General features: G+C 39.6%; 1 protein-coding gene across 7 annotated transcripts in view; it reads right to left on the reverse strand.

Moving 5' to 3' along the window:
• The window catches only part of BTBD10 (BTB domain containing 10), a 46,644-nt gene extending 33,105 nt beyond the window's left edge, over window positions 1-13,539 (reverse strand). The window contains exons 1-2 of one of the 7 annotated variants that reach the window (XM_048487040.1): window positions 13,455-13,538; window positions 5,112-5,270 (exon numbers count right to left, since the gene is read on the reverse strand). In XM_048487040.1, coding sequence (XP_048342997.1) covers window positions 5,112-5,212 — 101 coding nt within the window. In that variant the 5' untranslated portion in view covers window positions 5,213-5,270; window positions 13,455-13,538. The other 6 variants (XM_048487041.1, XM_048487042.1, XM_048487039.1 and 3 more) reach the window with 6 other exon arrangements.
• Window positions 13,540-13,742: the final 203 nt, after the last annotated feature.

A 13,742-nucleotide genomic window follows, 5' to 3' on the forward strand; every position in this document is an offset into this window, starting at 1 on the left:
ATTACTATTTAAAACAAAATAAGATAAATACAATCAACTCTTAAAACTGCATGTGTAAACAAGCAGGGGCAGCTATATATGTTCTGAGCATGGCAGTGTTTTGATTACAGTGTTTTGATTACACTACCACATGTGGTGGCAAACCTTTGGCACTCCAGATGTTATGGACTACAATTCCCATCAGCCCCTGATCTAGGTCACTGATTACAGAAGAGAACAAAACTTAATGAACATTTAGTTATTCCTGAACTAACTGCAACACCTGTGCTGCAGTATATAAAAGCTTATCTTTACAATAAGATTTCAATTTGAGATGGCTACATGAGTCAGTAAATTTTGAACACATAAAACTAAAAAATATCCATACAGTGTACAACTTTTCAGCAAACAACCTATACAGTCCCTTACTATTAAAAGATTATTCATAAAGGCATACCTTAAAAGTCTTTAAAAAGAAAGACTGAAAGTACAGGGCATATTTCCTACCTCAGACAGTGTAAGAAAGAAAAGGAACTATGGAAATAAGATATTAAATCCAGGAACATTTTCCCTAAACTGAAAGCATTTCTCTACTATGTGCTCATTACTTAGATAAACAACAAATATTCTCCACCTACCATATTTAGCTTTTGTACTCTTAGGCTGTTTCTGCACAGGCAGAAAACAGCGCCCCAGGGACAGTAAAAATACCATCCCTGGGGCACTGTTTGCACAGCACTGTGCTCGCCCCCCCTCCAAGCGGTGCAAAGATGCCGCTTTTGAAACTCACTCCCTGAGCGAGGTTTTTCAAAAGTGGCATCTTCCCACCAGTGCGGTGCGAAGCACACCGGCGTGAGGGTGCCACTTTTGGCCAGTCCAATTTCCCGTTCACCTACCTCTCCTCCCTGGAGAGTCAGAGGACAGTGTGGGCGTGTCCCTCCAGCTGTCCAGAGCTGCGCAGGGAGGAGAGATAGGTGAACGGGACGACTTGCGGGCAGCTCTGCGAATCACAGCAGCCTCGGCGCTGCCTGCACAAGACTGTGTGAACGGTCTCTTGCGTCCACCGGCATGAATTATGCTGGCAGAGAGCAGTTTCTTGCCACTATGCAAAAATGGCCTTAGTCTGCCTGCTTCATGAAGAACTTTTGATATACTTGCAAAAGTCTCACTTTAACAATTTTTTGAACCAAATATTTTTAAAACTAGCAGTAAAGCCCATTGAACAAAGAAACACAATGGGCTCTAGAAAACTGTTGGTAGGTTAAAGGCACCCACTGAGGAGGGTAATTCCTCCTATCTTTCTTCCCCCCTTGGCCAAAGATTGATAATTTGCTTTTGCTCTCCCTGTCTGCCTCCCTCTTTCTCTGTCATTCACACATATACAAACTCCCATTCCCAAATCCTCTCTATCTCTTCCTTTCCCACCCCCTTTTTTGCATCTTTCCCCTTTTTAAAGTACAGCTTTCTAGGAGGGGGTTCATTCTCTTTCTCTGTTTTGCTAAATTCCAGGATGTATCGGGAGAGGGATGAAGGGATAGCTGCACACCCAGATTTGAAAGGGGGGGACCTTTCCTCCAAGTTTTGTGGCATTGCCCGTATTGGTCAGAGGCAGATTTCTGATCAGTAGCATGGTTGCAGATTTTAATCCAAGAGGCTTCCTTTATATGCAAACATAGAAAAACTACTTTCTTTGTATTAAAAAAAAGGAGGCATTTGATAATCTCATGAAAGCAGTAGCTTATTTTTATATGCAAATTCAAAAAGATTTATGAAACTGGTAGAAGAAAATACAAAACACTTTTGACATCTCCTTTCTATTTCAAATACTATATGTAAACTAAATCATGCACCAAGAAGGCAGGAACATACAATACTTAACTTTATGATCCATGATGTAATAATGTTACAATGATACAACAGTGATTGGTCTCATTCGAGACAACGATGAAACTGCATACAGACGGGAGGTTGAACAACTAGCCTCGTGGTGCCACTGGAACAATCTAGAACTGAACACACTTAAAACCGTAGAAATGGTGGTAGATTTCAGGAGAAACCCTCCCATCCTACCTCCTCTCACAATACTAGACAACACAGTATCAACAGTAGAGACCTTTAAATTTCTAGGCTCCATCATATCTCATGACCTAAAATGGTCACCTAATATCAAAAATGTCATCAAAAAAGCACAACAAAGAATGTTCTTTCTGCGCCAACTCAGGAAGCTCAAACTGCCCAAGGAGCTGCTGATACAGTTCTACAGAGGAATCATTGAGTCTGTCATCTGCACCTCTATAACTGTGTGGTTTGGTTCTGCAACCCAACAAGATCGACACAGACTTCAGAGAATAATCAGAACTGCAGAAAAAACAATTGCTGCTAATCTGCCTTCCGTTGAGGACCTGTATACTGCACGGGTCAAAAAAAGGGCTGTGAAAATATTTACTGACCCCTCGCATCCTGGACATAAACTGTTTCAACTCTTACCCTCTAAACGTCGCTACAGAGCACTGCACACCAAGACAACTAGACATAAGAACAGTTTTTTCCCGAATGCCATCACTCTGTTAAACAAATAATTCCCTCGATAATGTCAAACTATTTATTATATATTTATTATATAATTACTGCACTACTTTTTTCATCATTCCTATTACCCATCTCCTCCCACTTATGACTGTATGACTATAGCCTGTGCTGACATTTTATCTTATTTTAAGATTTTACATTTTATGCTTTCATTACTATTGATTGTTTCCTGATTGCTTACTAGACCTATATGACAATCATTAAGTGCTGTACCTTATGATTCTTGACAAATGTATTTTTCTTTTATGTACACTGAGAGCATATGCACCGGAGACAAATTCCTTGTGTGTCCAATCACACTTGGCCAATAAAGATTCTATTCTATTCTATTCTGAAAATCATCAATAAATTATTGCAATTGCTTATACATGTGCAGGATCCAAAGCCACACAGAAGCTGCCTTATAATGAATCAGACCATTGGTCCACCCGTCAGTACTGTCTACTCAGACTGGCAATGGCTCTCCATGGTCTCAGGATGAGATCTTTCATATTTACTTCCTGAACCTGGAACCTTCCGCAGACTAAGCAGAAATGCACATACAGTCACACTTCTCCATACACCATGGCCTTTAGCACACAATAGGGTATATATTGAAATCTGAAAAATATGAGCTTTAATTTGAATGAAAGCATTCCATGTAGCTGGTTCTCATGGATGCAGAAATAAACACATGGCTCTGACAAGAGAGAAGCCTCAATGAAAAACATTCTAATATCTTAGATTCTGTTAGAAAATCACTGACCTAATGCCTGTACTTGGCCACTAAAGGAGGCATGAAGTTTCCCACTAAGCTGCGCAACAATATGCATGATATTCAGAATGTAGCTAGACACGGAGACTGCAAATCCTTCAGCATCCTTTAAGCTCAGTTAGAGACACATCAGAACTTAACATGGCAACTTGCTCATTGTTTTGCAGATTCACATGGGGAGCGGGAATTAGTAAAACCATATAGCAGTAGAAGGGTTAAAACCCTTTCCCTCTACTTGCTGATTCAAACTGGGGTCTGAACAGATATAATACAGTTTACAGATACTACAAAAATCCAATCATGGCCCTCCCAGCGCATCATTTGTTTCAAGCATAGATATCAAAAGTTCAACTTTCTTTTTATGTTAAAATATCTCTGAAGGAAAAACAATAATGTTAAATCAAAATTTAATACATGTCAATTTTGCATCTGACATAGTAGAGTACGATTCAACAGTTCTAGCAAATGGCTGAAATATAATAACTGACAAATGTCTAACATTTGCTTTAAAATGCATAAGCACTAAAAACTTGAAAAATGCAATTTTCCCTATTCCTTAGACTCAGGGCAATAACAATTTGACTGTGTCTAAAATGCTAACAAAATACCAAAAAACTTGGGTGATCCCAGATCACCATACCTATCTCCAGTAGCTGAAACCATGCTTAAATCAAGCTTAAATCACTTTTAGTCTCAGAAATCAATGGACTTTTCTAGAAATAGCAAATTCCCAACCTGGAGAACATTCTCCACTGTCATCATCATCTGTGTTTGATAAATTTTTACTTTAATACAAAGTAAACTTGATTGAAAGGCCATTTCCAGCTGGCCTGGGCCAGCTAGATGAAATGCAAACAAAGCAGTTTCTATAATATGGTGGCTCAAGCTGAATCTTGTACTAATTGTACAAGAATCTTGTACTAATGGGTTTTCCTGGAGTACTGAAGTAATGATGTTACAGTGCTCAGGATAAAATAGGACATTATAAATTCTAGTCTCACATTTATCATTCAGGCGATACTTGATAAGTTAGTTACATCCTATCCTTATTTTTCCATCTCTGCAACAAGTATGTTAAGCAGGAAAGTTCACTTTGAAGCACAGTGAAATTCATGACCAAAAGACATTACATGCTAAGATGAAGTAGGCAGTCTAAATATGAGATTACTTTGCTTAGCAACTTTTACATATACAATGTGCTATGAAGCATTGATTGCTGTCATCAAATGCCTTCAAATATGAATGTGTAAATTTTTAATAACAGCAAAGTCACATTAAAAGAAGAATTGTGACCAAAAAAGTTTGTCAGACATCTAACAATCCAGAGTAAATGCAAAATGTTTTAAAAATAGATTAAATGTACAAAACCGACTTGATGCATACAGTTATGACATGGTGAGGAATGTGTTCCATGTAAACTCATTCTATCCGTCTAGGAAGAAGCCACTATAACATACAGCAGTAATCAAAGTCAACTCAGTTTTAAATTTTATGTTTTCTAGTGACTAGCATTGAAACTATATGCAAAATTAAATTCTTATAAACCAGTGAAGTCAATGAGTTTAGAAGGGCTTTGCTCTGTTTAGGATTGTACTCTAAACTTAGCAAACAGGAACTGAAATTAACAAATCCAAAAGTGTTATCTAAAGAAAGACACTCATTCAAGAAATTTCCCATTACTTTCAGAGGATACCATCTGCTTTCAGAACAGAACTATCCACAATATAGTACTTTCAGAATGCATTTTACTGAAAGCCTAGGGATGCTAGACATCATATGCACTACCTACCTTGAATGCTTATAAAGTTTACGGGGTCTATTATGCAATTTTCGATCACAATTCTCTGGATCACTGGAGTTACTGTCATAAGGATGAGGCCGTCCTGCCATTCCACTTCAAGCTTCCTCACACTATTGCTCTGAAAAGCATACAGCCAGCACTCATAACCTACATTAAAAGAGCAATATTGACCTTTAAACATGCCATGCAAAACAAACAGATGCAATATTAGAAGTGCTTGTTAATTTCTTCCCCACAAAACACAGCTGACATCAGCAGTCCAGAAGCACAACAGATTTCATACCTGATTATGAAGAAAACATTTCTTTTCACTGCTGGAAGTCCAAGAGACACTGGGGGTGGGGGTGGGGGGAGTTGTGGAAATCAGAAAGATTTCTCTACATACACAGTAAACCAATTTTGATATTTTGGGGAAAAAAAGCAAATGGAACTCTGTATATTAGAAGCTGAAAGTCAAGGAATTCTTTCCAACAACCTAGTTTCTATATGTACAGAAATAATAAGGGGTGGCTAATAAGCACAGAGTCCCCTCCCTACATATTATCAGTCCAAGAGAGTTACATGCTTTTCTCTTTAAATCCACACAGGAAGCTGGAATCATATTAGGCAATTAGGCTGAATCACTATGATGTATGAAATCTAACATAACAGGTTACTGAGGAAGAACAAGCTGAAGCTGAATCCAGAAAAGACAGAAGTAATCTGGTCAAGAAAGCTGATGTTTACTGGCCGAGGTAGAATGGAGTTAGATTCTGTAGAGTAGGGCTAAATGCTTAGGGATGCTCATGGACCCAACCTTGCAGTTTGAAAAGCAGGTTAGCACAGCATCCAAGAGCTTCTTTGACCTGGTTCCCCAAGTCTCTGATTTCTTAGACTCAGCCAATCTGGCCACGCTGATCCATGTTCTGTAAATGTGTAGTTGAATTACTGTAACTGGAAACTGCAGTTGGTCAGAAATGCAGGAGCGTGACTGATTACTGTTGAAGCTAACCAATCAGAAATATGTTGCCCATTTTCAAACAGCTACTGACCTGAATAGCCCAAGTTAGTCTGATCTCATCGGATCTCAGAAGTTAACAGTTGGATGGAATACTTCCAAAGAATACCAGGATCGTGATGTGACGGCAATGGCAAACCACCTCTGAATGTCATTTTACTTGAAAACCCTATGGGGTCATCAAAGGTCAGCTGTGACTTGATGATAAAAATGAATTAGCTTAATCATGGCAATTATACCAAACCACCATGACCAAATGTACTCTGTGCATTCACCAAACAGACATGTGCTTGATCCACAGAGGAGTAAACAATGTTAGACAAAATAAAGAAGCAGTAAAAGAAATACAGCAAAGGAGGGATCAAGAACTGAAGTAAAATTGGAAGTCCAGAAATATTTCCAAAAGTACAAATACTATTAAGCATTTAGGAATGAGGACCTTTATATGTGACCTGGCACATAGCTCTGTGAAGTGTCTGGAAGGTCATGTCCAATTTTTTAACTAGCACAATTCTCTCAATTTTTTTCTGCTGGAAAGAATTAAGTACTGGACCATATTTAACTAACAGAAAGGAGAATGTTGACCAGTCAAATAGCAAACCTACATTTTGTCTTATGTAGAAGGCACAAAGCTGTTCTGCAAAGGGTGGCACATCTACGAGCAAATGCCCACACACCAAAAAGGTAGGTTAGCCTCATATTTTTAGAACTGTGGACTAACCCCAGTATATTTTGAGTTACCAACACAGCAAGTTGAGCGTTGAATCCCACAGTACAGTTACGCTGACAAATATGACATGGCCTTGTATGGTTATCTCTAGTTTTAGATAACAGGTTATAAACAAGTACAGGTAGAAGAAGTATATTTTTAATAAAAACCCCATGAAAGTAATAGTTACATTGTCAGGATAGCTTTATGCAGCGCTTGACAGAAAGCACTGGTGAATCTCCTTCATCTCTCTTTTCCCCCGGCACCTGCCTCTTGGTGTAGAAAATGTGATCACAGAGATGAGGGCAGGGCATAAATAACATTTCCAGATTAATGTAACTTTTCCAGACATTTTTAAGCTATTAAAAAAATGGGCTTTCCCCAGAAATACAGAAATCTGGGGAAAACTGAAATGCATGCAATAATTACTACCACATCTAAACAAATTTTGTGCTTCAATAATATAAAATACCAAATTCATAACTCAGTATATAACTTTAATGCACACTTTACCATGGTAAGGGGAGTTATGTGTCAGCAAAGTTGGGGGCAGTATCATAAGGATTCTAGACTCAGTCAAGAGGCTAAACTCCTAGCTGAGACACTCCAGATGAAACTGTCACAGCTGAGACACCATATTAAGATACATCCATCCCCCACAGGGATCAATGGCCACATCAGTGGAAGAGAACAGACAGGTTTAAACATTTCAATACTGGGAGTGAACTAAAATGGATTGGATAACATTTCAGTCAGAAATGGTTTACTCAGGGAATGGCAAAAACAGTAATTGCTTTAAAAGTGAGGTGGGATGTTGCACAGGCAGTTAGGAGTTATAATGCAAAGTCTGACTAAATATGAATCAAATGTCAGAGAAAGCTTATGAAAAACAATATCATTCATGTTTATGCCTCAACTACAGGTGCTGTTGAGAAAGAAATTGAAAACTCTTATGCAACTCTTATGCAAGGGTACAGGAGGAAACTGATCGCACATTTAAACAAGATGTACTGATAATCATAGGTGACTAAAATACAAAAGTAGAAAACAAAGCAGAATTAAGAATTGTTGGCAGATCTGGGCTAGGACCAAGAAGTGAAACAGGAGAACAATTCATAGAATTTTGTGAGGACAACAATTTGTCCATTGAAAACACATTTCAAACAACCAAACAGACAATTGTACACTTGGACACCACTGTACGACTAGTAATTTGAAGCAGAAGATGGAAAAGCTCTATTCTCTCTGCTAACACAAGGTCATGAGCTGACTGTGGTAAAGACCATGAATTGTTAATATCGAAAAGTTAGAATAAAGTTTAAAACTCCAGATTTGAATTACTAAGTTCAAGTGAATGCAAACCAGAAAACCTATGTGTTGAAACTACAAATATTATCAGAGAAGAATGCACAAAGACTATTCCTGTAGCAAAAAGAAATGAAAAGCCTCAATGGATGACTAAGGAAAACCTTAAAATTGCTAGAGACAAGAAACAAAAGTAAAAGGTGACAGAAACAGAATCAAAAGTCTAACTGCAGTGTTCCAGTTCAGATGCAAAGACAACAATTATAATAGCCAGTGTAAAAGCATAGAAGAGAACAAAAAAGAAAGAACAAGAGCTTTGTTCCACAAGATCCAAGAATCAAAGGAAAATTTAAAGCATGGTTAGGCATATTGAAAGATCAACATGGAAATATATTAATTGAACAGGACAATATAAAGAAAAGGTGGGAACAATATACTAAAGAACTATACAGAAGAGATGAAAAGATGATAGATTCCTACCAAGAAGAGTCTTCTGTAAAGGAACCTACAGTTTTAGAAAGTAAAGTGAAAACTGCACTGACAGCAACTGGGAAAAACAAATCAAGTAAGGAGACAAGTCTGGAATTCTGATTTCCTGACAAAGACTACAGCGTGTAGTCAGTGGCACCCTATATGATCTCATTTTACAACTTTACCAAAGCTTCATTTAGATTAACTTAGTTTTTTTTTAATCTAGAAGAAATAAATGCCACACTGTTTACAAAACTTCATTGTCTAACACTTGGAAAAAGTAGGGATCTGCCAGTAGCAGCCAGTCTAGCTATTTTATGCAAGTATTGTCAAGGCTACCCCTGTCTTGGGGCAGTAACATAACCAAGATGTACCTGGCTTTGAACTCAGTTACTCCCTAAGTAACACATACCATAAAGCAAAACAAGGCTTTACTGATGAATTTTTTAAAAAATATATAAAACATGGCATATAGCAGTGGTGGCGAACCTATGGCATGAGTGCCAGAGGTAGCACTCAGAGCCCTCTCTGTGGGCACGTGCAAACAGAGTCCCCCCCCCCCTCCCACACACACATCTAGGCTGGCCTGGGTTGCTGGGCTCTACTAGCATTAAACCCAAGACCTAGTTTTGGGGAAGCAGTGTAGGTAACCCTGTTAAGCGCTGTTAAGCCCCACTGATTTTCATGGGAAGAACTAAAATGTGATCCTTTATCTGGGAGTAAGCTCAGTTGCTGGCAATGGGGCTTGCTTCTGAGTAAACCCTCCTAGGGTCGTGATTCACCCATTGGAAGAGTTGTACAGTTGCTTACTCCCAAGTAATGCATGCCTTGGAACCAACCGTTTTTTCAAAACTAAAACCTCAGTATTCAGGTTAAATTGCCGTGTTGGCACTTTGAGATAAATAAGTGGGTTTGGGGTTGCAGTTTGGGCACTCGGTCTCGAAAAGGTTCACCATCACTGGCATATAGTTTAGTAGCTGTGAAATGTACAAAATATCAAAACTGACTAGCCATATTGCTTACTGAAGTCCTAACGCAGTGTAGCTGGTTCTTAAAGCATAAGTTCTGAAACATCATAACATTTTACACACACACATACCCCATCTTGGAAACAAGTAGGGAAGAGAAGAAAAGGGTAAAGAGGATAAGGATTCTTCTTCTGCTAAACATATAGAAAAACTCTGACCATAACCTCCTGACTTCCTCAACCAGTCACTGGGCAATATCCATCAGATTTTCTAAACACTTTCTCACCAAAAGATGACCGATTTGTGAATTAATCCACTATTTCCTGGACTTTCTTTGTTCTCAAATATTCCACTTGGGTCCTAGTGTTTTGGAGACAGAACTAGGTAAACACTAGGACCCGAAGGGAGCATTCGAGAACAAAGAAGGTCCAGGAAATGGTAGATTAATTCACAAATCTCTTGTAATCCTTGGTGACAAAGAGTATAGAATGAGAATGAGTTCTCCCTCTCCTGTCAGGTTCACAGTTGAAATGTGAGAATTAACAGGCCTGATTAGATGGCCTTGATGACCAACCACCAGTACATTGGGGGAGGGGGTGGCTAACACCTGCACAGAATCAGAGAACACTGAACTGTAAAATTCCCTAAAGCTGGCTTCTCTCTTAAGTTTGAAGGCAGGGGATAACAAGAGGTTAAATCCCCACCTCCCTTATACCCAAAGGCAAAGAATGTTCCCCAGTTCTCCTAAGGTCTTCTTTTTTTATGATTTTTGCAGCTGGTCAGCTCTACTATATAACTATATATCTTTCTGGGGGTTCTCTTCAGTCATTCCACCCTGTACATCTTTAAAAGAAAGGTATATCTGAACCAGATTAGGGAACCAAAGTGATTCCCACCCCCTCTTTCTCTCTCTCTCTGTTTCAAAGTTCAACAAATACATAGTAGAATTTAATTAAACACTGCAATGGAATAGGATAGGAGGGAATATTGTTAATAAGAAAGGTTTTATTTACAGATATTAAGATGTTTTCAAAATTCAGCACAGATGGTGTTTGGCTGACTGTTAATATTTCAATTAGTCACAGAGTTCTCAATGTTCTAAAATATGATAAACTTTCAAGATGTTTCATAGATTTATCCCAAGCTAGCACTCAGTGGTTCATGTGATAACTTTGTAAACTATACAGAAAGCAGTAAACTATGCAGAAAGCAGTATTCTCCCAACTCACTTTTTTACACAAGCTTCCACAGCATATAGAAAAACACAGTGCTAATTCTAAATGGTGATTATAATCTACTTAATTATACCATTTAACGCCAATAGGTTGAACAACATTGTCTAATAATACTAACTACTGAGGAATTCCAATCCAGCAGTTTTCCAGTGCACCCTCCCTTACTTTGTTGAAGAGTAACAACTTACAAGTTAGCAACAGAGTGTCCTGGAAGAATAAGAAGCTCTCGCAGAGGTTTCTGAATATTTCCATTGTCTCTCAGATTTGTGTCCTATTCTTTTGCATAATGACAGACCTTTATGCCCTATGGCTATGCAAACTGCAGAAGGGCATTATTGACAGATTTCACATGAGTGAAATAACATTTTTTTGTCACTTCCATCTCCCAATTACTCTAAGATGTCATTATCCATAGACCATTGTTGACAGTGATACTTCTCTCAAACAAGTCTAGGGTGGCAGAGTTAAAGCTACCTCCACACAACTCTTAATCTCAGGTTAATCACCAGCAACATGCATTACTCAACAAAGACAGTGTCCAGACCTCGCAACAAGCTCATATGCCAATTCCATCACTCAGGCAACAGTGCATCACTATTTTAGGGCCTAGTAATGAGGGGCTCATTCACCTGCACATCGTCCTCATCGTATATAAAAATCTTAATGACTTAGAATCCACTTCACACGTCTGATGAAGTCTATGAAGACTTATAGTATTTTTTTTTGTTTAGTATTTAAAGAAGCAAAAAGTGGGGGGCATTCAAATCTAAAATGAATACAAAGAAACAAATGGTGCAAAGGGGAAAGAAATCTTGAATGGTTTTTACAATTCCTACATTTTCTGTCTTAATGCACACTTGGGGATGTACTAAAAAGATTCCCCCTGACAAAGCTGCATGCAAAACCCATAGGGGTTGTAACAATTATTAGAGGATCTGTTTCCTTCTGCACCATTTGTTTTTCCCCCCTCTCAGTCTTTAAGGAACCATAAGACACTATTAGCCAGTCTACCCTTAAGTCTTTTAAAGAAAGATAGTACTAGTTTTGAGGAAGTAACAAAATGATTAAACATGAAGACTTCTTGTATAAAACTGCTAGAAAAAGAATACATGCTCTGAATCTGTTTACTAGACTTTAGCAGTAGAGAGGATACAATGGAGTCTCATTTTGTCAGAATTTTCAGAAATCAGGCATCTAGCTTTGTATAAACTTTCGAGACAGACAGAAACCGAAACACAATCTACTATTTATTGACAGACTATATGAATACGAAAATTTCTTTGAACATTACCAACTCAGACAAAATTCTAACATCTCGTATTGTATTACAGGATAAGAGTACAGAAGAGTTTACAACTTGTTTATGTACTTTTAAAATGTTTACTATTTAAAACGTTTTTAGACTGCAAAATAAAAGCTTCAGATATATAGGGACTGAGTCAGTATCATCTACTAGAGAAGTACTGTTCCATCTCGGCAGAATTAAGTAAAGAGGTGACATCAGAAGTACCAGATAGAATTCTTCAAGAACAGTCAAGTACAAACAAAGGGCAGCTAAAGAGAGTTGCAAGAATTACTCAGGCATTAAGAAATACAACAGAAAACAGACAGAAAAATGACAGCAAGGAAATAAGAGTAATGGCATGTTTCCAATTAAGAAGAAGAGGTGGTTTTTATCTGCTTTTCTCCCTCTGAGGCACCTTCTGAGGCAGGTGGGGCTGAGAGAGTTTTGAGAGGACTGTGACTAGCCCGAGATCACCCAGAAGATTTCATGTGGAGGAGTCAGGAATGAAACCCGATTCTCCAGATTAGAGTCTGCCCCTTTTAACTATTATACCATGCTGGCTCTCTGAAAGAGTTAAAACCTGCTGTCATATTGATGTTCTGAAGGCATCAATCATCAGAAGAAGCTAGCACATTTGCAGCTTGAAACGGCCTATTGCTTTGACTACACACCAATATATTGTACCATTCCTACCAGTAATTGCACATCCACTACATTGACTGTAGCAGTGTGTAAACAGTCCCAGACTAGGGTTTCACGGGGCAACACATGTGTGTCCCCCTTCGAAAGACAGCATGATGTCGCAAGGAGAGCGAGTTACTCATCGGAAGGCATGCCGACACGACAAAGCCTTTTAAGGCTGCCTACTGCAACCAGGTGTGCGAAGCGAGAAGAATTCCTCCTAATAAATGCCACAAATCCTCTGACGTAGCAGAGAGCTTCTTCCATCGACGCTGTTTTTTCGTCCACCCTTTATTATCACCCTCACACGTTCAGTTACTTGGACCTCCTTTTTCTCAAAAGCAGTGGGGAATCTGTCATTTGTACCAAGGAGCTGAGCATTAGCCAAACACATACCATCCGACGCCACACACCATCCTCTGTATCCCCACGGCCCCAGAACCAGCACCGGATCTTCTTGCTTAACTGCCCCCTTCACTAACAGCAGAGGCCACCGCCCGCACAGGCGCCTTCTAACGAGGGGTCCCGCAGCCGCTCCGTGCCTCCTACGCAGCCTTACTCCACATACCAGTTCGCAGGGCAAAACTAACCGTCGTCATCCGCCGCCCTTCGCTTCGCGGGCCTCTGGGTCTCACCTCCCCTGCCCTTCCACCGCGCAACGCACCACTGCTAAACCTCACCTGCTGCGCCCAACGCCGGGGCTTCCGCTCCCCCGCCTCTATCGGTAACTGCGCCTACTAGGCCCCGTCAACCCCTAGTTCCTGTTCTCGCGAGAACGTAATCCTGGCCGTGGGAAGGAAGGAAAAGTAGAGAACCTCGCGATACTTCGGCTCACAGAGGGGAAGAACATAGTGCTGGGCATGAAAGCTACTCACTTGACTAGAGCGGATATCGGTTTCGCTCCCAAGGCGGCCCGGTCAGCCCGAGCCAGGCGGAAAGCGGGCAGAGATGGGTCCGACGGCGGCGAT

This window comes from Sphaerodactylus townsendi, linkage group LG02 (assembly GCF_021028975.2).
Source record: "Sphaerodactylus townsendi isolate TG3544 linkage group LG02, MPM_Stown_v2.3, whole genome shotgun sequence".
Classification (NCBI taxonomy): Eukaryota; Metazoa; Chordata; class Lepidosauria; order Squamata; family Sphaerodactylidae; genus Sphaerodactylus; species Sphaerodactylus townsendi.